Below are 26,138 nucleotides of genomic sequence, written 5' to 3'. Positions count from 1 at the left end.
ACATACCCTCTCCAATCTACGTGGAATCTCACAATATTGCGTGCGTATATATATATATATATTATTTGTTTTTTTTATATTAGATATAACATACATATTTTTATATTTTAGGTGTAAGTTTTAGTCAAAATTAAAAGTTGGTTTAATTATTACTAAAAAAAATGATTTGAAATGAATATTTCTTTTCCACCACTTGCTTTAAAGGAAAGCAAACTTCAAAAGTGCAAATGTTTTGCACTTTTTTTTCTTTGTTTTTTAGCTTCAAATTGATATTGCATTATCAATGGTGTGAAATTAAGAATATTTGATGTTTGTAACCGATGTATAGTTGTACGAAGTATTAGTTGTTAATGTGATAATAAAGTTTTTTAAAATAATTTTTAAAAAATGAATAATTTGATGACTTAGCCTAGCCGAAGCAAAAAAAAATAGAGAGTTGGGTTGGGTTATAAACCCTATTTGAGGCATTTGGGTCACTAACCCAGAGTTTATAACCCAACCAATCCCGAAATTTCAGATTGATCTAAAAGAATTCTCCAACCCAATCCATCATAATCAAAAGTGATCAACCTCGCTTCACAAGAGACTCAATATCACTTTCGAACAGTGCTACTATTCATGAAAGAATAAGAATCTTCACGAATATTTTGGACTCTTTCTTCCCAATATCTAACGATTTTGGATCATTAGTAGCCTTTTATGTCAACCAACTATTCCGGAAGTTTTTCAAGAAGCAATTGATACGCCGTTATCTTTTAGAATTATGAAAGGAACTTTAATTGATCCTATAAAAACTATTTGTTTTAGTTCCTAATCTTTTAAAATATTTATTTTGATCTCCAAATTTTGAACATGGGTTTAAATTTTAATTAAAAAAAAAACCCCAAAATTTGTAATTTAATAATTTTTTATTCTATTTTATCAACACGTTAATGCTCAACAAGTCACTCTCAAAGAAAAAGAAAAAGAAAAAAAAAAATTAAACTCTTAAACCAAAGTTTTGTTCATTTAATCAAACATTATCGAACTGAATACGTTATTTGATCTCACGTTGAAAGGTTTGGGTAGCAGAAAAAGCTGTGTGTTCATATCCGTTGATGCTTTCTTCCTTGTGATTGTTTTACAGTCCCAGCTTCTGTTCATGCTCTGTTCAAGCTCTGTTCATGCTCTGTTCATGCTCTGTTCATGCTCTGTTCGTGGTCATTTCGGAATCGGAAGCGTTCTTGGAGTCGATTCAGAGATTTCTCTCTGAAATATGAGTTTCTTTGAACGATTTGAATAAACCCACATCGGAAATCCTCTCGTTTCCATGGATCAGGAAGTGTTTCGAACTGCTTCATGTTCAAAACAGAGCTTTTGCGAAGTTACTTGAGGAAATTGACTACCCAGTTCATAAACACGAGGCTTCTTCAGTGGATGAGTTTCTTAGACACTCATTGAAATTGCTTCAGCTGTTGAATTTGATTAGTTCGTATATGGCTAATCTCGTTCAAGCTCGGTTGAGCCTTGTTCATGCTCTGAGCTTGGTTGGTGCTTCTACTTCCTCTGTTATTGATCGTTTAAAGCCGATGGGATCCAGTAGTTTCAGGAACGGCTTACCTAGTATACGCGCTTTAAAAATCTTGAGGGAAAGCTCGAGAGGGAAAATCAAAAGATAACAATATCTGTTAGCGGTGGGCTTGAGTTGTGACACCTCCCCTCAAACAAAGTACACCATAGACTCTCTTTTGAAGCCTATAGAGCCCTCAAACCGTCTCTCCTTAATTGAGGCTCGATTCTGTTCTCAGGCTCACAACGTGGGACTTCCTCCCAACAGTTTTCAACAACATTCCCTCGAATAAAATACACCATGAAGTCTTCCCTGAAGTCTATGGAGCCCTCGAACAACTAGGACCCGTTAATTGAGGCTCAACTTCTTTCTTCGAAGTTATGGGCTTAGTTTTGGCCCACAGTTGTGTAGCCACATACCAGTTGTCTCAAATTTGATAATGGGCCCATTGTGAAAAAGCCCATATATGATCTCTCCAACCACGGATCTCATTGGGCCCAAAAGCCCAAATACATGGTGTCTCAAATGTGATAATGGGCCCAATGTGAAAAGCCCATATATTATCTCTCCAACCAACGGATCTCATGGACCCAAAAGCCCAAATACATGGTGTCTCAACTTTGATAATGGGCCCATTGTGAAAAGGCCATATGTTACCTCTCCAACCAACGGATCTCATTGGGCCCAAAAAAGCCCAAATACAAGGTATCTCAAATTTGATAATGAGCCCATTGTGAAAAGCCCATATGTTATCTCTCCAACCAACGGATCTCATTGGGCCCAAAAAGCCCATATGCAAGGTGACTCAAATTTGATAATGGGCCCATTGTGAAAAGCCCATATGTTATCTCTCCGACCAATGGATCTCATTGGGCCCAAAAAGCCCAAAGGGCTCCACCCAATGAACGAGTCGTATTCCCATTGGACAAACGACGAGAGAGTCGTCTTTACAAAACGTTGACTAACATAAACCCTAGTGTTCCATTTTACAGAGAATCAAAGCTCTTCAAACCCGCTAATTGAACTCCCGGGAAAGGCAAAAAATAAAAGCTTCAAAATCCCATTTTTTTCACTTTTCATTTTTTCGTTTGAGATTTTCGAGAGAGAGAGAATTGCGAGTCTCTCACTTTCACTTGCATTTCACAGATCAGATCGAAACTACTCCCCCATCTCGACAACCCTCAATTCTCATACACTCTTCAAAAAGAAATTTTCTGAAAATTTCCCCAGATCCGCCGATCTTTTCTTCTCCATTTCTTATGGTTGTAATTGTAGATTGGTGATACAATTCAATTGGGTGTAGTTTGTTTTGTTTTTATTTTCTTGGGTTTTTGGTAGTTTGGGTTTTCAATGGCGTGTATAAAGGGAGTGAATCGGTCGGCGTTCGTTGCTATTGCACCGGACGGGCCGTACATGGCCGCCGGGACGATGGCGGGTGCTGTGGATTTGTCATTCAGCTCGTCCGCCAATCTCGAGATCTTCAAGCTCGATTTCCAGTCGGATGACAAGGACCTTCCTGTAATTGGGGATACTCCGAGCTCCGAACGCTTCAATCGCCTCTCCTGGGGTAAGAATGGATCGGGCTCTGAACAATTTTCTCTAGGTCTCATTGCCGGTGGACTCGTCGATGGGAACATTGATATATGGAACCCGCTTGCGCTGATCCGGTAATTGGACTTTGGTTTTTCATTTTTCGTGGATCAATATGTTTGTAAGAATTTGGATTGTATTTGTGCCCAAGTGCTTTCCGTTGCTGGTAAATGGGGGAAGTAGAGTTTATAAGTTCTTAGTGAACGGGTGCTTATTATTCGGGGAGTTGGCTTCAAACCAATTGTTGTAATTTAACTGCAGTTGGCTTAACGAGTTTGGTTTTTTTTACCCCTTCTGAGTGTTCTATGAAGAATTAGTTGAAAAAATTTAATCAGAAGTGTGTAGCGTGAGAATTGGTTGATTACAAACGATCAAATTGACCTAATGATTTCCCTGTATTGCTTTGAGTTTCTGAGTTGGTTTAATTGTCTATTGGGACCCTGGGAAGGTGGATGGATTGGAAGGTTTCCATAATGTTCTCAATATCAAATTAGATCTGAAAGTGGTTTAAAGTTTGATAGTTGTAGATTGGTCAAGAAGCTTTCTAATAAGTGCTTATAAAAATTTCTTATGATTGACTGTCCACGGAAATCCCCGAATCTCATTTTGAGAACCGTATCGAAGAGTTACCATTAAGCCCACCTTTTGAAAAATGACAATGAAGTTTCCTTTTCTCATCCTCTGAAAAGAGTATATTTGTACTAGATGCAGTTTTCTAGTTTAATTTTACAATCACCCTATTATTCTCAGGGTGTTACTTTCTTTAATGCTTTGTAGGCTTGACTCCTTTTCACCTTTATTTTCAGTCCTGAGGCAGGTGAAACTCCTCTAGTTGGACATCTATCAAGGCATAAAGGGCCTGTAAGTTTTCGAAAGTTCTGAAATGCTCACTCGAGTACATGGCTACTCTAATATTACTGTTGTACCATTTTTCGCACGCTGAGAGCTCTAGTATTTTCCTCATGCAGGTGCGTGGTTTAGAATTTAATACAATTACACCAAACTTGCTTGCATCCGGAGCTGATGATGGTGAAATCTGCATATGGGATTTAGCCAACCCGTCACAACCTATTCATTTTCCACCTCTGAAGGTTTGACTGTGTAGCATTTCATAATTTTATTATAGTATACGTGCAACTGTATAATTTTTCTTGTTAACACCAAATGTTGGGTAATCTTCTGTATAGTTTTCGCTGTTTTGGGAGTAGTATCCTGCCCCCTTTTTTGGCGTAGTCTTTTGCTGTTGAATGCAATTTATTATATTTCTCATTACATTTATTTTCTTTTATAATGGCCAATGGAAATTGCAAACTTTTGTTCACAATTTATTGTTGACGCCCCTACCAAATAAAATCCCTGAACTCCTTGATATTTTTACAGGCAAAGTCACCTTGACCTATTAGGCAATAGGGACCAATTTAAATAAGAAAGGGCTTAGAGGGAATGGAGTGTAAGAAACCTGGAACAAATGAAGGAAATAAGTGGGAACAATTTAGCGGACCAATTGAGCAGGGGTTAGCCTACCTGCTTAGGAAATAGTACACATCTTTCATTTGGTCAATTTAGTAAGAAATCGTCCAACCCCCATCTTTCGTAATAGACATAAGTTGCCCTTGCCCCCCCTAAAGTTTGATGGATAATATTTTGTTGCTTTTTTATTGCCTCTTAGCGCAATGTCTTCTCCCCTTGTGCAGTTCTGATGTATTTTCTTTAATTTTTGTTCAAGATAAAATTTCCTTATAAAGTTATTGAAATTTGAAGGATTTAGTCCCTTTAGAAACAACAATTGCCTCGGGGCAGCCAGTTAGTCATCTAATGGATCTAACCAATTATTAATTAGCTGAGTTATTTTTATTTTTTTAATAGGAAACAATTTCATTGATCAATTGAAATGATACAAAAGAAATACCCATTCAAAGAGGTTACGAAAGACTTCTCCAATTTGCAAGTTGAGAATCTAAGCTGTAATTGCTAAAAGGAATTGTATTATATACCAGAAAAAGTGTAGAAGATTGTGGTACTGCAAGTGTTCTGTGGAGTGTTTTCATGATCTTGGAAAATCCTCAAGTTTCTCTCTTTCCATATTCACCATATGATAGACTTGATCAAGAAAGGCCAAAGGTTAGCTTTTGTGGACTTGAAAGGGTGTTCCCCCGACTCCTGGCAGAGACCACCAATTTGGAGAGAGAGAGAGATATCCATGGACTTCTTTTCTGTAGCCTGTTGAAAGTGTTGAGACAGGAGTGGCTGATTTCCCATAATAAAAACTTGATTTTTGTGGGCCAAGGGTCTTTCCAAATCTTCCCGTATATCTCCTTGTCATTTGTTGCGTTCCTGGAAACGAGGTTGTTGAGTATGATTGTGTAGAAAAGTTCCCCTCTCTGTCAAGCTCCCAAGTCCATTTGTCTGGATAGTCATTGAATTGAGAGGAGGGGGTTTTATTAGAAAGGGCAGCCCATTCCTCTATTTCCTTTTCTTTGAGATGCCGACAAAAGTTCAATAACCATAAGCAATTTGTCAAGTCCCATGCTTCAGCTACATAAATGTTATTAGTTAGCCGAGTTTGATATTAACTGCTATGTCAGATCTATAGTCTTCATATTTTAACATGCCAGGAAAAGGTCTACTTATTAGGCTATTAGCTACCATGCGTCACTTCCTTTCTTTACCATCATATCGAATGAATATTTATTTTTTCATTCAATCTTTATGCAGGGTAGTGGTTCTGCAGCTCAGGGTGAAATTTCATTCTTATCGTGGAATAGCAAAGTTCAACATATATTAGCCTCCACTTCATATAATGGAACAACAGGTGAGGAACAAAATCCTGTTTCATTTTTTTGGGCTTTTATTTTTTGTTGGCACTATGTTTTTTTGACGAAAGTTCGGTTTCTTGATTGAATAAAACTTATAACTATTATTATTTTTAATTTGATTTTTTTTCAAGAAACAGATTTAATTGAGGATGAAATTACAAAAAGAGAGGGAAGGAATGCCTCAATATTGAGACCAAAGGAAGCTACATAAAAGCTCTTTCAATTGACGTATATCGCAAACTGATTTCTTGATTAAAAAATAAAAATTAAAGAAAAATGACGCATATGGAAAAAATATATTTAATTACAAAGGGCCAGGGGAGGGAAGAGGTCTACAACAAAAGCAACTAGAAAATATCATATCCTCAAAGAAAGAATCAAAATATTGGATTTTCTCTCTAACATTTTGCTTATAACTCTTCTTGATTCAGTCGTTTGGGACCTGAAGAAGCAAAAACCAGTTATAAGGTAAATCTAAGTGAATTATTAAATTACAGATTTAAATGATGAGATTGGATCAATTCCACAGTCATCTAGATACAAAATAATTTATTTCAGCGGCTTTCCTGCATTTGATAAATGTATGTTGCCTGTCAATTCAGTTTTTCAGATTCCACCAGAAGACGCTGCTCGGTGCTGCAGTGGAATCCTGATCTTGCAACCCAACTCGTGGTTGCTTCAGATGATGATAATTCTCCTTCTCTCAGGGTGATGATTCCCACATACATTATACTTAAATATTGTAAAAGATTTCGTACTATTTTTAAGTCAACACCTTATTTTGCTCTCAGCTTTGGGATATGCGAAATATTATGACGCCAGTGAAAGAGTTTGTGGGCCACACAAGAGGTATGATAATAAAGTTCAATTTTATGTTAGATTTGTAGTTTCTTCTCTCAAACCACTCTCATGTTTACAGAATAATATATAAAACTGTTAAATGACTCCTCATTTAGTAGATGTGTTCTGATAATCGGATAACTGATTTCTTGCTTCTCCATGTGTTTGGAACTTGTAGAGTTGTCTAGAACTGGAAGTAAATAGCTGGTGTTATATATTTCCTTGTTGAATTTGTATGATGCCCTTGTCATGTTTAGTTCTCTGATTGTTGTCTCGTGTTTGCATTTTCTATTTTTTAATTCATGTTGTATGACTAAAGATTGAGGGTTGCTGAGCTTTTACAGTCTGAGCTTGTATTATTATTGAAATTCAGCAACTCAAATAAAGAGGGTTATATCGACTTTCCAGTTCATGTTAAATAGAGTTGAGATGAGCGCCTTGCATGTTCCTAACTGTTAATAACATTGTAATTTGTTTGTCATAAAAGGCCGAACAATAACCTAACTATCTGGGTTAGGTTGAAAAAGCGAAGTTTATGCTTCACATTTTCAAATGGTAAAATGTAGTCTACTAGTTCTCTTCTCTTCATCTCATTTTACAGTATTTCTATTACGCATTGGACTGTAGGAGCTGAATCGTTAATTACTTTTTTCTTCTTTTTAGTAACCAGGGTTTCTGAACTCTTCCATTAAGTTTGTTAATTGCTGTACTTATAACAATACTAGATTTTAATGAAGTAATTGCATGCTTTGAACTGGCAGATTAAGTTCCATTTAATTGTGATAAATTTGACTTGTAAGCCGTACATGTTGCTTCATCTACTAATGATAGATTTAATATCTTCTTGTTTGCATTAAGTTTAATTGTTTATTTTTTCTTTCTAAAAGGAACCTTATAAAAGTACTTTTCTCGTAATCAGGTGTAATTGCAATGGCATGGTGTCCCACCGATAGCTCCTACTTGCTAACATGTGCCAAAGACAACAGAACTATCTGCTGGGATACTATATCTGGAGATGTAAGCTCTGTTGCAGTTCTTTGATATGCCACTTTTCATTCTTTTGCACTCTATCATATCTTTATTACTAGGTGCTTGAACATATGCATTAATCAGGAAACTACTCTGATTTGCCACTCCCAATGCAGATTGTGTGCGAATTGCCTGCTAGTACCAACTGGAACTTTGATGTACACTGGTTTCCTAGGATTCCTGGTGTTATAACAGCATCTTCATTTGATGGGAAGATTGGCATACATAATGTTGAGGTACATCCCTCTAAAGTTTGTTGGGTATTCACAAAAGTTATACTTTGTGCAGGTTTTCTTAGAATACCGTCCACAGAATTAATATGTTAAATTATGACTTCTGGAAGTGTTTGGTGCTTCCTCCTCCCCGAATTTTCTTAATTTTATTGGGAGGGAATACTATATGGATATTGTGGCAAATCTAATCTAATAACATGACTGATTTTTATTAAATATTCATGAAAAATGAGGTAAGTGTTACTTGCTGGATTGGTGGGCTGAGATCAAGGTGATACTATCGGGAATATCTTTGATGATTGTGTGATGGATTGCTGGATAAGATTGAGAGCATTTACACGAAGTAATAGTCATAAAAGATATAGCTTCAAACAACCTATCAAAAGTGAGTTTCTTGTCTTCGAAAATTCTTTGATTCCTTTCTTGCCAAGTAATCCAAAAACACATGAGAGAGGAGAAGAGATGGTTATTGGGGGAGGACCAACGACCAAGCAAAATATTAGAGCAAAAGAAAAAACAAAAGAGGATCTGGCCGCAATACTTTGATGTATAAAGGCATGTAACAAAAAGTCATCTTTTGATTCAGAGGGGAGATACTCATATAAGGCACATCCTACGTTAGAGTTTGTAATGAGTATTAATACCTTTATAGCTAAGCTCCTAGGAAAAACTTACCTTTTTAGGTTCCATATTTTGGTTGGATGACGCTCCTACCACTCATTTGGGAATTGTAGTGATTAGTTTGTGAAACATTGCAAATCAATAAGACATTGACAGGAACCACTCGTACAAGATCCTTACAGCCAGCATGAAACTAAAATGTGAATGCTTTTATGGGTTGGGTTGAAAGATACTGCACGTAAGAGATTCTCTAATTCTCTGGAAGATGTCAATTTTAATTATAAATTGCTGTTCTACTGTGCAACTTGTTCTTATTTTTGGAGAATGTTGATGTGCTGTTGGGACGTCAGGCAGCATGAAACTAAAGTTTTGCCTTCTTGTATTTCTGTTTGCATCATCGTTTATTTTCTCCTCATTTTTTAAATAAATAAGCCAAGCTTTTATGAAGAAGAATAAAAGAAGAAACCGAGGCCAAACAAAAAACCAGCATGCAAGCATGCTCTCGAAGCTAATAAAAGGGCGGGCATCATACTACTGACAAGAGAAGTGTAAAATTCAGTCATAAGTGATTCAGTTATGATATATATGCTCTAAATCTTTTTTCGATATATGGAAATGAACCTGCAAAGGCTATTAATGTAGTCAACTGCTCTTCTGTTGGAAATGAAATCATCGTTATTCATATTTGTGCTTTCATTTTTCATTTATGAACAAGTTCAGACTGAATTATGAAGTTCATTTTCATTTTCATAGTTTTTGGGTATAAATTTGATTCTTTTATTTTACTTTCCTTCTTTTTACAGAGTTGCAGCCGTTATGGTGTAGGAGAGAATGATTTTAGTGCAGGTAAGATAGTGTTTGGTGCTGTTTGCCTATCTGGTGGCTGTCTTGTAATATGAAATAACCTTATTACTTTTGATTTTATTGTTCTTTCTTTCACGGGTCTCCTTTGTTTCCTCTGCATTCATGGGCCACTGGCTTTTGTAGTCTAATTGGTAATTCATCACTATAATATAGTGAAATCCATTCATGCCTAGTAACTTTTCTCACTTGATTATCTGATCCCCCACGTTTCTTTCATTCTAATTGAAATTGGAAAAAATACACAAAATGTTGGTCTTCAGTCAAGTAGCGGAGTTCTCATCTAAAATACCCTTTTCCCCTAGTTGTGAGGGAGATCCAAAAAATCTTATTTAAAACTTGAGGGTTGCTATCTTATTGAGATGGAAGGTTCCTCAACTTCATCTCCCTGGGAGCTTAACATTTCAACACCTTGATTACGGAAGAGATTCCAAGGCCCCTTCACCCACCATAGTTTGGGACTGTCTGGGCCATCATCTGTAGAATCACTTTGGTCCGACCATCTCTGTACGGGCTGGGAAGTCCCCTCCAGCCAAGGATGAAGTCAGATATTAACCAAGCAGTGATTGCTTATGGTGGTTTGTGGAGTCATGTTTTAATGTGGAATACTTGCTCTTTCTTTCTTGCTGAGCTTGTGGATGGGAAGTGTTTCTATGGTGATAAGTTTTTGTTCTCTTATGACATTTTATGGCATTTTTGAACGTTATGGCTAGAAAGGAATCAAAGTGTTAATAGTGACAAGGATTTGGTCTGTGAAAGCATTTGGATCAGGATTATTTTGTAGCTTCGTGTTAGGTATAAGTTATCAAGGCCTTCTAGGCGTTGGTGTGTTTGATCTAATGCAAGTTTTCCTTTTAGATTGTCAGTCCCCTTTGATATCTCATACATCCTCTTCCTTCAATGGAGTTAATGTTCTTACTTTAAAAACCTTTATATTAGGCGCCAATCCAAGTAAGGCACCATTTTACCATTTTTAAATGTTGATAGTTTGATCCTCCACCCCATGATTGTTTTAACACAAAAAGCCTTTCTATTAGTCCATCTCTGTCTTTTGACAACTTTTGTAATATTCTTGGTTTGCAGATTTTTTTTTTGTTGTTGTTGGATTGGACTAAATGAGGTTATTTATTATCAATTTCTTACGTTAAAAAAAAAGAAAAAGAAATTAAAGAAGGTTTATCGTTTAGTCTTGTTATAATGGATTTGTGGAAAAGACATATTATGTTTTGCTCTCTCTCTCTCTCTCTCTCTCTCTCTCTGTTCCCTTCTTTCTCTGTCCTTCATTTCCTACATGATTGTTGGTTTTCTAATGTTTTCTTATATTGATTATTTATTTTATGCAGTATCTTTGAGAGCACCAAAGTCGTATAAACGTCCAGTTGGGGCCTCTTTTGGCTTTGGAGGAAAGGTTGTGACATTTCAATCTAGGGCTCCTGTTGCAGGTGCTTCAGCTGGTGCTTCAGAGGTATTTCTTTGTTTGATTGATCAACTTGAATTTCATTATAGCTGTAGTTCATTTTCACCCCTGTATTTCTTCCAGGTTTATGTGCATGACTTGCTAATGGAGCACAGTTTGGTTACTCGTTCATCTGAGTTTGAAGCTGCGATACAAAATGGTGAACGCTCCTCTCTCAGGGTTTTATGCGAACAGAAGTCTAAAGAATCTGAGTATGTCATCCACCTTAAAACTTCTCTCCATCTCTAATTCTTTTTTTGCTTCTTTTTGTTTTTTAAATAGAAAAAGTGCCGTTAACAGTTGCAATGTCTTAAACAGTTTGGAGGATGACCGGGAAACATGGGGATTCCTGAAAGTCATGTTTGAAGATGATGGCACTGCAAGGACAAAGCTTCTCAGTCATCTTGGTTTTAATGTATCAACTGAATCTCAAGATTCTCAAGCAGTGATTTCCCAGGATGTAGATGCTCTCCATCTGAATGATACTGCAGCAGATAATATTGGATATGGGGATGGTAGAGAAGCCACATTATTTCCATCTGATAATGGGGAGGACTTCTTTAACAATCTGCCCAGTCCAAAGGCCGATACACCTTTATCGATCTCTGGTGATAACCATGCTGCTGAGGTTAATGTTGCCGCTGAAGAACCACAAGATGAGGATGTAGTGGAAGACAATGGAGATGCATCATTTGCTGATGGTGTGCAACGGGCATTGGTTGTCGGTGATTATAAGGGGGCTGTTGGGTTGTGTGTGTCTGCAAACAAAATGGCTGATGCCTTGGTTATTGCTCATGTTGGTGGTGGGTCGCTGTGGGAGAATACACGAGACCAATATCTAAAAATGTCCTGTTCACCTTACTTAAAGGTAGTTGACACTTTATCCTGTCCTCATGAAGCAGTGAATATTGACTTTTTATTGCTTTACTCTTTTGATAATTAGAAGTTTTATGAAAGTTCGAGACATCCTTGACCGCCTTTGAGTATGAATCTCCACAAACTAATCTTCTTATTTTTCTTCAATCAGACTGTTTCTGCAATGGTCAACAACAATCTACTGAGTCTTGTGAATACAAGGCCCCTGAAATTCTGGAAAGAAACACTTGCCCTTCTCTGCAGTGTAAGTTTTATATTTAATTTGGATAAAAATTCTCTCTAGAAAAATGCCGATGTCAATATTTGTTTACTAGAAACTGTGCAAAGGATTTTGATGCACTATATTTGTAAGAAGGGATGCCAAGTTGGTTACTGAAAATTGTGTTGGACTTGTACCCGCCATGTTATGAGCTTCTTACTTAGCTGCTTTAACTTTCTGACATGTTGTCTGATTTTATATTAAATAGTGATTTACTTCTTCCAGGAAATAAGTTCCATCATCATACTAGCAGAAGCTATAGAAATGTTTATAATTACACTTTCATGTTGCTAATTATGTTAAAACAATCTCCAATTTTCAACTCTCGACTGTACTGACCAGGAAATACTGGAAGTGGTTCGCACTAGATTATGTTGCTCATCAAGCATTTGAGTCCTACTAAAAGTAAACGTGTCTTTTAGTATTCATGTTAATTTTCACTTTAATGTTTTAAGGGTATTACTACTATGCTGCAACATTAATGTTGTATCAATTAACAGTTCGCACAAAAAGATGAATGGACCATGCTCTGTGATACACTTGCTTCGAAACTTATGGTTGCCGGTTATACACTTCCAGCAACTCTGTGCTATATATGTGCTGGGAATATTGATAAAACTGTTGAAATCTGGTCGAGGAGCTTGTCTACTGAGCGTGAAGGAAAATCTTATGTTGATCTTCTACAGGTAAGTACTTTAAGAGACATATTGAACATGTGTATTGGACTATAAAGTTGAACGTGCCTTCTGTTTTGGTTAGGATTTGATGGAAAAGACTATTGTGCTTGCTTTGGCCACTGGACAAAAGAGATTTAGTGTAACTTTATGCAAGCTTGTTGAGAAATATGCTGAAATATTAGCAAGTCAAGGACAGCTAACAACAGCACTGGAATATATTAAGTTATTGGGATCTGAAGAATTGACACCTGAACTTGTGATCTTGAAAGATCGAATTTCCTTCTCTACAGAGTCTGGTGAGTTCTCTGTCATTAAAACGTTGGTTATTTTATCATAGAATATCCTGATTTCTTCTGCTTACGCATTGACCTTTGTTGGCGTCACCTATGGTCATGTGCTTTTAATTTGAAAGCTCAAAACGTTTCAGCATGCTTAAGGGCACAAATTGTTGACCATTTAATCATAACTCTTTAAAAAAGAATAATTCAAGTTATTACTGACCCTTTGGACAACAAGTTGAATCTTATTGTTTCTTAATGCATTTTTTTTAACAAATTTGAATTATTTATCTGGTAAGTAACATATTGATAACAATGCCTAAAAATCAATCATACTTATGTATATGATAATATTGTCTTTTCTCTCATTTGATGATCAATTGTTTGGATTTTTGAGGTTGACTGTGTGGTATAAATTTTGGAAAAGCTGAACTGGTTAAGTTGTTAGTTTTACAATAAGTTGAATGCTAATAAAGTCAAAAGCTTCAGCAATTTGCTAATATTTGTTCTAAATTTTACCTTGTTTTATCACTTAAGCTATAAATGCAAATTACAAGTTTCTCTTTTTGTGTGTATTCCTGAGGTAGTTTCCCCGCCACAAGAGTTTATTGGGGTTCGAGAAATGAAGAGAGGGGATTGTTTTCAGTTGAATGTTATTTTCTAAGCAAGAGCTTTACTTTCGTGTCACAGATAAAAATGACAAGGCATCGACCATTGAATACTCTCAGCAACCAAGTGCAAATGTGTATAGTGCTGAAGCCACCAAACATTATTATCAGGTGTCTCATCTTTTTTTCCTTTTATGCGATATGCTTGCTGGTTTTGGCTGCTTTGAACCTGGCGAAATATTGCCTTGTTTCGAGGAATTCAGCATATAACTTCTCTTGTCGATTACTCAGGAGTCTGCTCCAGCGCAATTCCATCAGAATGTGCCTACCACTGCATACAATGATAACTATTCCCAGACTGCCTATGGGGGAAGAGGATACACTGCTCCTACACCATATCAGCCTGCACCCCAGCCTAATTTATTTCTTCCATCGCAAGCGCCACAGGCTCCAGAGGTAATTATTTGTTGATTATTCTTTAATTTTAGACTTGGGTCCACTAGGAAGTGATTGAAATGCATTTCACTATTTTTGGATAAAATTGGCAACGGTATCTAGAGAAAAATAAACCTGAATCAACTAACAAAACTTTTAGACTTGAACAAGGACATAAAAATCCAAAGAATTTTGGACAACTAAAATCAGGGTTTTATGACTCTAGGCTATTCATAGGTGAATAGCATTCTGATTTATCTAAAACAATATTAAGAATGCAATTGAACTCAAAATAGGAAAGTTATTTTACCAAATGTAAAATACAAAGTAAACGCAGCATTTTCCTTTGAAATATTATCATCCGGCATCAATCTAGTATTGACCTGCCATATCTCTGGAAGAATTCCAGTCTTTAGTTTTTTACTGACATTTCTTCACAAATCTTTGGGGATTTTTTTCGGAGTAATGTTCGTGTGATGTAAAGGATGATAAGATATTGCTTCTTGATGATGCTTGAAATTCTTTTAGGAGTTGGGTTGGTCTAATTGTAATTTGGTTTTGGTTTTAGACAAGTTTCACTGCACCCCCGGGTCAGCCAGCTCCGAGGCCATTTGTTCCTGCAACACCTCCTGCTTTGAGAAATGTGGAAAAATATCAACAACCACCCACTTTGGGTTCTCAGTTGTACCCTGTTCGTAATCCTTCTTCATCAATGAGTGCATAAATCTTACCATTTTTAGTGTAAAAGATGATGATAATTTAATATTTGTTTCTCAAATATTTCAGGGAATTGTTAATCCTACTTTTCAACCTATACAATCAACTGCTTCAATTGGTTCTGCCCCATCACACATGGAGTCGGTTCCTGGGCATCAAATGCCTCAGGTTGTGGCTCCCACTCCTCCATCGAGGGGATTCATGCCAGTTCCTAATCCAGGAGCCGTTCAGCTACCTGGAATGGGTATGGTTCAGCCACCCAGCCCTCCACAATCTACTCCAACACAGCCACCGGTGACGCCACCAGCCCCACCACCAACTGTGCAGACTGCAGATACTTCAAACGTTCCTGGTAATTGTTAGTTACCTATTTGTTTAACAGAAAAAGTTCATTAAGATCTTGTATTCGGTTTTGGTTTACAATATTTTCTTCAAAATTTAGTCTTTAAGGGATTTTAAGTAGCATCAACTTTTAGATGCATATAATGCTATAATCCCTTAACAAGTGTAATTGAAGTTTTACCTCGTTATGTTGTGAATGCTTTTGATGTACTTGTCAACTTACAAGCTACATACAGTATCAGTTTAGATAGAATAACCGGTTGATATTCTGCAGCTCATCAAAAACCTGTGGTAGCAACATTGAGTAGACTTTTCAACGAGACCTCAGAAGCATTGGGAGGTGCTCGGGCAAATCCAGGTAAGAAGCGGGAAATTGAAGACAACTCAAGGAAGATGGGTGCATTGTTCAACAAACTGAACAGCGGGGATATATCTAAAAATGCTGCTGATAAGCTTGGTCAGCTCTGCCAGGCTCTGGATACTGGCGATTATGGTCGCGCCCTACAAATCCAGGTATATTTGAAGTTATTTTCTTTTAAAAAAAATGAAGTTCTTGCTATCTTGTTTTGTCCTGAAATCCAGAATGAGATGCATTCATTCCTCCTTGCTGCTGGTTTTAGGTGCTTCTTACCACAAGCGAGTGGGACGAATGCAGCTTCTGGCTGGCTACGCTGAAACGAATGATCAAAACAAGGCAGAGCATGAGATTGAGTTAAGGGGGCAACACATGATAAGTCATTTCTGGCTTTCTTTTTGGAAATTCTTTCCCCACCTTATAGCTACTCTCTTCTTGTGCCACCAATCCTTATACACACACAAACACAAGAACGGCGTCCCTTGGTTGCAGCTGTGCCGGATTTTGCCCCAATGTTTCTCCTCTAAGCTCTTGTCTGGTTTCTCTATTGAAAGGAGGGTTAGCAATGATATAGCTCAAGGATATAACAGTAGACTTTTTGGTGATTGTTCTTATTTTGTAGCTTAGAATTGAGGAGAAAGTCCCATTTTTCATTGTTTTATTTCTCTTGGTTTTACAAATACAGCAGAGCTTGGGTTGGGTCGGGTTGGTCGGGTTTCATCGTAATAGCCATTTGTTAGCTTGCGCATAAGGTCCGTCCTTGTTAGAATGTCTTTTCATTGTACCTTCCATTTGACATTTCCTACATTTGTTAAAAAGTTAGTTCAATTTCCACAACTCTTACCTTAAAACTTGGTTTTCTAGAAATGTTAGTAAATATAAGTTGGGCCTCATCTTTTCACTAAAGTTGTCTCTAGCGGGGATTTCGAATTCTACTTAGAAAGCTATGTCTCGAGAACGCCTTCCTTCTAACTAAGGAAATGGTCTCATGCTGAAAATAGATAGGCCGATGTTGCCAATGCAAGTTTAGCGTGTAAACGACCTGGGTGCTGACATTAGGAAAAGCAAGCTGATAGTGGAACTAGTGGCATTCCTTTTCGGATAAGAAAGTGACCTTGCCGGCCATTTTATCCTTATCTTTCTTATCTTTCTGACTAGTATCAATGAAGCATAACGAGAGAATGAGTTCTGTTATTCAAATGTTCTCATTCGAGTTTTTCATCAGACAATAGCATTAAACATCTTTCTGGCTTCTCGTGTTACACATTTTGGGTGGGTCAAATAAATAAAACTCTCGATCTCTCCTAAATCAAAGGCACGATGAGTGACTATAAGCATGTGTGTGTGGGGCTTAATAAAAAGCAAAAATATAAATAAATAAAGGGAAAAGAGCACCAAACTTCAAAATTATGAGTAAGAAAAAGAAGAAAGGAAAAAGAATAAGTTGGTGTAATAATTTGCGTAGGTTCCCATGTCATAATCAAAACTAACCAAACACTTTCATAATTGCCTCATATTTTTTCACACCAATTTCTAACTTTATGTGCTTCTAATTATGCTTTTACAAATCAATTAACAACAATATTCGATAATATTTCGAGCTTTTAAATAATAACTATTTTTTTTCTTTACTTTTATTTTAATTTCAATAAAATTAATGATATAGTTTTGAGGATACGTACTAGAACATTAGCATGAGTTTGCATTCAAGCTAAAGAAGTTAGAGACCAAATAGAACGAACTTAAAAATTTAAGGACCAAAATAGAACAATTTGAAAAGTTTAGGGACAAAAATGAAATTTAAACGAAAATAAAAAGATGTGAAAGAGAATATTGAAATTGTGGTATTTTGTTAATGTTTAACCCTCAAATTTTGCTAACAAGTCCTTATATTATGTCTTATTTATTTATCACACTCTTGTTTTATCTGAGACAAAGTAAATGAAATGAACGAACACTATAATGATAATATGAGCATATTTCAATAGATTACAATATCAAGTTTATGCAAAACTGTGCCTCACACTATTGAGGACATATTCTATTTATATTGGCAAAAGATTAACTAATAGATCCGATTTCATAGGAAACTAACGAAGTAAGCCTATTCTTATGGCATGACTAACTTCAAGCTATTCTAATGGATTGACCAATTCTAACAGTCCCCTTCAATCCCAACAAGTCTTGTACATGTTGAGATTGTTACAATGTGTAGTAAAAGGAGTTTTAGACAGTGGTTTTGTCAGGATATCAGCTACTTGATCACTTGATGAAATGAACCGAACTTCCATTGCTTTACGTGCTACTTGTTCTCGAACAAAATGAAAATCAACTTCAATATGTTTCGTTCTAGCATGAAATACTGGATTTGAAGTTAAATATGTAGCTCCGAGGTTGTCACACCAGAGGCGAGGAGCCTTTGATTGATACACGCCCAGTTCCTTCAGTAATGACTTGATCCAAATCATTTCTGCAGTAAGATTCGCAATGGCCTTGTATTCTGCTTCGGTGCTTGATCTTGACACTGTAGCCTGTTTTCTGGAACTCCATGAGATTAGATTTGCTCCAAGAAATACAGCAAAGCCGCTAGTTGAACGTCGATCATCGGGACAACCAGCCCAATCAGCATCAGAAAACCCCGACAACATCATGGTTGATTTCTGAATTTTCACTCCTAATGCTAGTGTGCCTTTAACATAACGAAGAATTCTCTTCACAGCACCCCAATGAGCATCAGTAGGTGTATGAAGATATTGACACACTTTATTGACAGCAAATGCCAAATCAGGCCTAGTCATTGTCAAATATTGTAGTGCTCCCACTGTACTTCTGTATTTGAATTGTTCTTCAGCTGATAAGGGTATTCCTTGTTCTCTGAATAATTTTTCAGCAGAACCCATTGGTGTAGACATAGGTTTGCATTTTTCCATGTTTACTCTTTTCAACAAATCTAAGGCATATCGTCTCTGTGACAGTATGATACCATCTCGTGTTTTCTTGACTTCAATACCCAGAAAATACTCAAGACCACCCAAATCTTTTACTGCAAAATCTATTTTCAATTTCTGAATCAACCTTTCGGTTGCTTGATCAGAGGAGCTCACAATAATTATATCATCAACATAGATGAGCATATAGATAGTTATCTCTCTGTTTTTGAGAATAAAAAGAGATGAATCAGCTACTGAAGCCTTGAAGCCTAACTCAATAAGTTTTCCAGTCAACCTTGAATGCCAAGCTTTTGGGGCTTGTTTCAGGCCATAAAGGGCTTTCTTGAGCTTGCATATGTAATTCTTTGGTTTGGCTGAGTCTTGAAATCCTGGTGGTTGTCGCATGTACACTTCCTCTTTCAGAATTCCATGCAAAAATGCATTTTGGATATCAACTTGTCTCATATTCCAGCCCTTGGTTACTGCTAGCGAAAGAATGACCCTGATTGTTGACGGTTTGATCACAGGGCTAAAAGTATCAGTGTAATCAACACCAAATCTTTGCTTGAATCCTTTGGCAACTAATCTTGCTTTTAATCTTTCAACTGACCCATCTGCTTTTCTTTTCACTTTATACACCCATTTACTATCAATGAGATTTATTCCAGGTTTGGGTGGAACTAGATCCCAAGTGGCATTTCGTTTTAGCGCTGAGAGCTCATCATTCATTGCTCCTCTCCATCTTGGATGTTGCATGGCTTCCTGCAGGTTTCGAGGTTCAGTAGCAGTCTCTATGATCGGAGTTGTGATAGTTACAGCGCTTGCGAATTTTCTTGAGGTTTCTGAATATCTGATAGTTCCATCAGTGAATTGTTTAGCTTGTACAATGTTATTTCTCAACCTTGTTCGCATTGGATGTTGACTAGCTGCTTCAGTTGGTTGATCAGACACATGTTCATGAGTTTGGTTTTGAGCATTGATCGAACTGCTCTCAGCTTCATATTCTGCAATTTCCTCTGAACTTCTTGTATTATCTGCAGAAGATAAGCTGACACCAGACAAGTTGTCACTAGCAATATTATCAGTTTGACCATCATTCATATGGGAATTACTAACAACTGGTTCAATATCTGTAAGAGCATTTTCAGTGTAAAAATTAGCAAGTTTGGCTAAGGCTGGAAGTAGAACAGGATGATGTGGATTTGTGGTTTTGTTTGGTGGCTTAGATTCTTCAAAAGGAAAAATATTTTCATCGAAAACCACGTCTCTAGAGATGTAAATACGTCCTGTACTTCTATTTAAGCATTTATATCCCTTATGAGAAGAACTATAACCCAAGAATATACATCTAGTAGTTCTGAAACTCAGTTTCTTGTTGTTGTAAGGCCTTAAATTAGGCCAGCAAGCACAGCCAAACACCCTAAGCATGGAGTAGTCTGGACTTTTACCAAACAATTTATGAAGTGGTGTGTCTTGTTGTATGGTTCGGCTGGGCATTCTATTTATAAGAAAGCAAGCTGTGTTGAAAGCTTCATCCCAGTAGGATAGAGGCATGTTGGCTTGAGCGAGTAAAGCAAGGCCAGTTTCTACAATGTGTCTGTGTTTTCTTTCGACTAACCCATTCTGCTGGTGTGTGTGAGGACAGGAGATATGATGTTCAATGCCTGTGGATTTGAAATAATTGTGTAACCGATGGTATTCACCCCCCCAATCTGATTGGACGGAGCGAATTTTGGTATTTAGCATAGTTTCAACATGTTTTTGAAATTGAAGGAACACAGACTCAACATCAGATTTGCATCTCAGAAAGTAAATCCAAACATAACGACTAAAATCATCAACAAAGGAAACATAATATTTGGAATTATTTACTGACGCAATGGATGGACCCCATACATCAGTGTGAATTAATTGAAGGGGTGCTGTAGATACATGCTGAGAAGAACCAAATGGCAATTGATGTGCTTTCCCTAATTGACAAGCATTACAAATTGAGGAAGAGGGAATATTAGTATCTATAGCTAAATTATTATCTTGTAGAATTCTAATGGTAATTGGAGATGCAGGGTGCCCTAGCCTTCTGTGCCATTGTTCTTTCGAAAGTTTGGCTGTCAGCAAGGCTTGACTGAAATTATGCGGTAGAACGTATAGGCCATTCTTACATCTACCGTGGAGCAGGAGTTTCTTCGTGACTCGGTCCTTAACCAAAAAATAGTTTGGGTGAAATTCTACAACAGCATTATTATCAGATGCTAGTCTTTGTACTGAAATTAGGTGCTTATTGATTTTAGGAACATATAGGATATGTTTCAGAACAAGAGATGAACCAGAAATTAATGAATTCCCAATATGAGAGATAGACAAACCTGCGCCATTTGCAACCTGAATTTGGTCGGTGCCAGTGTAGCGTTCTCTGGTGGTAAGCCTCTCTAGGTCATTGGTGATATGATCTGTGGCTCCAGTGTCAACATACCAGTTTGTGTCACTAGTGTATCCACTTGTTGCCAAAGCTGCTTGTTTGAGATTATTTTCGGCTTGATATGCCTGATCAAATCTGTGCCAGCATTGCAAAGCATCGTGATTGGGCTTACCACAAATCTGACAGACAATGCCTGAGCTGCTTTGTGTCTTTGATGGTTGACGTCCAGGATTGTTCACAGTACGCCTTGATTGTCCATGACCACTATTTAACTGACGACTACGACCGCGACTACCTCGACCTCCATTGGCACCTCCACGAATGGATATCCTATTGACATTGTTAGCAGATGAAAGTTGCTCAAATGTACCCTTACGCAAGTGCCGCATCTCATAGCTCAGCATGTGAGCATACACGTCGCTGACAGTGTATACATCTGTTCTGGTTGTAATGCTTGTGACTAGAGGATCATAATCTGGACCAAGTCCTTGCAGCATGTAGGCGATGAGTTCTTCATCCTCTATTCGCTTGCCAATGGCAGCAAGTGTATCACCAAGATGTTTTACTTTACGAAAGTAGTCAGCAATTGTCATGTCCTTTTTCTGGATAGTAGAGAGTTCCATACGGATCTGCATTGCTCTTGCTCGAGATGTGGAAGCAAATTGTCGCTCCAGCGTAATCCAGGCTTCTCGTGCAGTGGTGATTCCAACCATCGTGCTGAGAACCTCCTCAGTGACTGATGAGTTGATGAGGCTGAGTACCAGCTGGTCCTGGGGGTACCAGACTGTGAACTCAGGGTTGATGATAATTTTGCGATTCCCTGTTTCTTCACTTGGTTCAACGGCGATCGTCTGGCTTGGTGCAGGCATGGATCCATCCACAAAACCAACAAGGTTTTGGCTACGCAAGTAGGGAAGGATTTGGGTAGACCACAGTAGATAATTTTCTTGTGTAAGCTTAACACTAATCACCTGACTGATCGACGGAGAAGACATTGTGTTGTTTGGGATTGACATGTCTAACAGCAGAGGCTATGGATCTCGTGGATCTTATTTCGGCTCTGATACCATATCAAGTTTATGCAAAACTGTGCCTCACACTATTGAGGACATATTCTATTTATATTGGCAAAAGATTAACTAATAGATCCGATTTCATAGGAAACTAACGAAGTAAGCCTATTCTTATGGCATGACTAACTTCAAGCTATTCTAATGGATTGACCAATTCTAACATACAATACATTTATCATCGATCAAGATGTCAGAAGTTCGAATCTTTTCACTCTTACCTATCGTTAAATTCTAGGTTCTTTTTCTATTGCTACATTGGACGTTTTTACATTTTTTTTTTTAAATATAGTAAGACTCAAATCTCATCCCTCTTTAATTATCTTTGTAAAAAGAACGTTCTTTAGAGAAAGAAACCCGAATGATGATTTAGAATTATTAGGAGATGAAATTGACATGAACCCAACTTTTGACTTTTCGGGCATCAAATTTCAAATTCAAGGAATATATGGATGGATATAGGACAATTAGACGAACCCAAATGTTGAAAGCAAATTGCAATGATTTATTCTAAGTTTTCATTTTTAAGCATCGCCTTTAATAGATAAAAAATGAGAACAACATGAACGAACATGTTAGAACATAGATCGAAGGCTTTTCTTGTTCACAAATCAAAACCAACCTCACTTAGATAATTTCTAAGAGGGAAAGTCGAGAGAGTAACCAAACAACAGGAAAGCACAGATTTTGAAGAAGTTATCGAGGTAGGATATTTGTTTTTAAACATTTAGGTAAGATTTGAAACGGGTTTAAAATTAAAACGAGATGAACTTTCACTCTAAGAGACAGAAATTTAAAAACAAAATGGTTATGAAACGAGTTTGGAAACATGCATGTGAGTAGTGAGCAGTGGTGTCAGAAAGTTAAATAGTGTATTCAGAAGGAAGAAGCTTCACAAGTGGGTATCATCAGCATCAAAGCAGAGACAGAGAGGACATTACAAAATCAACACTTGGGGTGAAGCTGCTTGTCAGTTTCTGTGTGTTTTCTTGTGTTTTGACAAAACATGATCCTTATTCTCCGCTAACAATTGTGTCCCTTGGACCATACAATCACCTCCCTTGGTTACATATTCAAACACAAACTTTTTGGAGAACCGTGAAGGTTTGAACTTGACTCCACACCACACACAAACAAAGAAGTTGATTCATCTAAGCCTACCGTTAGTAGATATTGTTCATTTTAGCTCGTTATATATTGTCGTTAACCTCACGGTTTTAAAACGTGTATGCTAAGGAGAAGTTTCTATACTCTTATAAAGAATGCTTCGTGTCACTATTTAACCGATGTGGATTTTAACAGCTAAACAAAAGGGCAAAGAAAGCTATCTCACTTGCTTGCGAGTAAAGACTTGTGCTCTCTCTTAAGCTTTTCGTAGTTATTCATGTATTGAGATTAGTTCTTGTTGGGAAGCCTTTTATGAAACTCGTGTAATCTTATCTTTTGGTTTTGGTGTTTAGAAGTTTCTATTCTTAAAGAGAGTTCGTTAAGTTTTGTAACTTTTCAATTATCAATGATAAGTTTTTGTTCTTGTTCGTTATGAAGAGAACCTAACAACCTTTAACACGTCTCGATTGATCACGCAAGACCCGCCTACCGTAGTTTAAATTTATGACTTCAAAGAGTTTGCTTTACAACTCAACTTGGGGACCATTGAGCTAACAAATTGTGGTTTTGTGAGATTACACATCGGTTGGAGAGGGGAACAAAACATTTCTTATAAGGGTGTGAACCTCACCCTAACAGACGCGTTTTAAAACCATGAGGCTGACAACGATACGTAACGAGCCAAATCGCACAATATCTGTTTTCAGTGATTACAAATGGTATCAAAGCCAGACACCAGACGGTATGCCAGCGAGAACACTAGACCTCCAAGGGGGGTGGATTGTGAGATCCCACATCGGTTGGAGAGGAGAACGAAGCATTCCTTATAAGGTTGTGAAAACATCTCCCTAACAGACGCGTTCTAAAACTGTGAGGCTGACAACGATACATAACAGATCAAAGCCGACAATATCTACTAGCAGTGGACTTGAGCTATTACACGTTTTGACTTCTAGTCCCCCCACGTTCGGTAAACACACAAAGAAGGTATTTCTATAGAAAGAACAGAAACATTTGGCCTTCTGGTTCATACATGTTAAATTACATAAGAGAGAACAAGAAATGGAACACAAAAACATCAGAGAACATCATGTTTGAAGCATAAATCCAAGATCAGAAACATTTGAACTAAGATAACAACTTGAATGCCATTGAAAAGAATATTTAAGAACAGAATGAACAATCAATTAAGAACAGAATGAACAATCAATTAAGAACAGAATGAACAAATATGGGAGCATCAGCAATGTGCCCATGATATAGAATTAACCAAGCTTGATATCATTAAATTGAACTCAGAAGAAAGCCAAGCTACCAAAAATTTACCTACAATTTGAAATTTGCAAGAAAGAGAAGCTCACCAGTCACAAGCCACTCAAGCTCTGATGCAATGGCACATAATTGAATTGAATCTTCAACCCACCAACCATATCATTTGGCCACAAATTCATGATTCTTTCTACTAACAAATCTCGAACTAAAGAACCGGTTCGACAATCTCGAATGAGACTCAACACGGTTAGCCACGTTCCGAAACCCGGACTCTTCCTCAATACAAGCCATAAGATCCATCAAGTTATTACTGATCCCCAAATCAGAGTAAACTCTCCTCGAGTTCTTAATATCTCGCCGTGACATTATATCCAAATTGCCATCCTCGACACTATGACTTCTCAAATTCGACGACGAATTTCTCGTTTCAACCGGTCGTCCTACGGTCTCTACCATCAAACATGGATTGTTAAAGCCATTCCATGAATGCAGAGGAACCAATTTGCTCAACCCAGTAAGCCAAACAACCACATCTTTCATGGAAGGCCTCCTTTCTCTACAAGACCTCACACACTTAGCAGCAATCACAGCCAATTGCTTTGTAACAATGGGGTCTTTTGGAGGAGCAATTCTTGGATCATAAATAGCCATTAGCTTCCCTTTCTTAATTAAAGGAACAGCCCAATCAACAATGGAAGGAGGGGAATATCCAACATCAATAGCCTTCCTTCCACTTATAATCTCCAACAACAGAATCCCAAAGCTAAACACATCAGTTTTAGTGCTTAAATTATCAGGGGTCACATAACAAGGATCAAGGTACCCCATGGTGCCTGCTGGAGGCGTCGACCGCAGTCGATAATCATCGGCGTGGCCCTGAATCGCCAACCCGAAATCCCCCAACCTAGCATTGTAATTCCTGTCAATCAACACATTAGCAGATTTGATATCTCTGTGAATTACAGGGGGGTTTGAAGCATGGAGTGTTTCAATGGCCTTAGCAGTTTGCAAAGCTAATCTAATCCTTCGACCCCAATAAAGAGGCCTCGTACCTGAATGAATCACATCATAAAGAGTACCATTGCTCATGAACTCAACCACCAGAAGCCTATCTCTGGAATCATTTGTAAAACCCACCAAATTAACCAATCCAGGGCTCTGAATTTTGGACAAAATCTCGATCTCATTATCGACTTCGTTAACAATTTCATAAGAAGCCATTGAAGACGACAACGAAACAGGGCGAGAAGGAGCAAGAATCTGAGCTCGAGAGGGTTTCTTCACCGCCACAAGACGTCCACCAAGAACAGCTTTATACACATATCCATGGCTTCCTTTACCTAAAAGCTTCTGATCGGAGAAGCCATTGGTGGCGGCCTCGAGATCACTGTAATCGAACTGTTGGATCTTAATGGGCTTCTCTGATTTCTGCGACGAATTTCTTGAAGACGAAGGGGTTAACGAATTCGAAGTCGAAATTGAAGATTCCGCTCGGCAAGAAAGATAACCCATCAAATCAAATCAAATCAAATCAATGTGTGAACTCACAGTGGTTTGAAGATCGATAAAACCGCTTCTCCTTGGGGATTGGATGATTATATGAGCTCTGCAACTCCGAATCCCGATGAGAACTGAAATGTAATGAAGAAGAAAACAAAACCCAAAGGAATCCAAGTAATTTGCGTATATACGGTATTCAATTCCTTATCTTCAACAATCCCACTAAAATAAATCCAAACTTTCATATATTCTCATTCATAATAATTTATATATTATCCATTTGATTCGTATTTACTCT

The 26,138-nt window shown here is 37.5% G+C and overlaps 1 protein-coding gene, 1 non-coding gene and 1 pseudogene across 2 annotated transcripts; 1 reads left to right on the top strand and 2 right to left on the bottom strand.

Moving 5' to 3' along the window:
* Positions 1–2,567: 2,567 nt before the first annotated feature.
* Positions 2,568–16,379, top strand: LOC111790445 (protein transport protein SEC31 homolog B). The gene is made up of 22 exons (XM_023671336.2): positions 2,568–3,216; positions 3,946–4,000; positions 4,108–4,230; positions 5,855–5,951; positions 6,387–6,423; positions 6,558–6,663; positions 6,747–6,804; positions 7,715–7,812; positions 7,941–8,060; positions 9,482–9,524; positions 10,883–11,004; positions 11,080–11,207; positions 11,314–11,863; positions 12,023–12,115; positions 12,631–12,816; positions 12,890–13,103; positions 13,776–13,864; positions 13,985–14,149; positions 14,697–14,819; positions 14,915–15,197; positions 15,462–15,700; positions 15,808–16,379. The coding sequence occupies exons 1-22, from the start codon at positions 2,900–2,902 to the stop codon at positions 15,901–15,903; spliced, it is 3,342 nt and encodes a 1,113-aa protein (XP_023527104.2). The 5' UTR covers positions 2,568–2,899; the 3' UTR covers positions 15,904–16,379.
* Positions 16,380–21,282: 4,903 nt separating this feature from the next.
* Positions 21,283–21,418, bottom strand: LOC147793081 (small nucleolar RNA Z247). The gene has a single exon (XR_015420518.1). It is a non-coding gene; the product is annotated as a small nucleolar RNA Z247 (small nucleolar RNA).
* A 2,837-nt stretch (positions 21,419–24,255) lies between these two features.
* LOC111791911 (serine/threonine-protein kinase-like protein At3g51990 pseudogene) lies at positions 24,256–26,070 on the bottom strand (annotated as a pseudogene).
* Between the last annotated feature and the right edge of the window lie 68 nt (positions 26,071–26,138).

The sequence above is a fragment of the Cucurbita pepo genome, chromosome 3, assembly GCF_057944985.1.
Source record: "Cucurbita pepo subsp. pepo isolate OVF chromosome 3, ASM5794498v1, whole genome shotgun sequence".
Classification (NCBI taxonomy): Eukaryota; Viridiplantae; Streptophyta; class Magnoliopsida; order Cucurbitales; family Cucurbitaceae; genus Cucurbita; species Cucurbita pepo.
Note: the sequence above shows the minus strand (reverse complement) of the source record. Positions and strands in the feature narration are given on the sequence as shown.

Coding starts and splice junctions, on each gene's coding strand:
- LOC111790445 (XM_023671336.2), top strand. CDS start 2,900: ATGGCGTGTATAAAGGGAGTGAATCGGTCGGCGTTCGTTGCTATTGCA. Junction 5,952..6,386: donor TTCATATAATGGAACAACAG/GTGAGGAACAAA, acceptor TTCTTGATTCAG/TCGTTTGGGACCTGAAGAAG. Junction 6,664..6,746: donor ATAATTCTCCTTCTCTCAGG/GTGATGATTCCC, acceptor TTTTGCTCTCAG/CTTTGGGATATGCGAAATAT.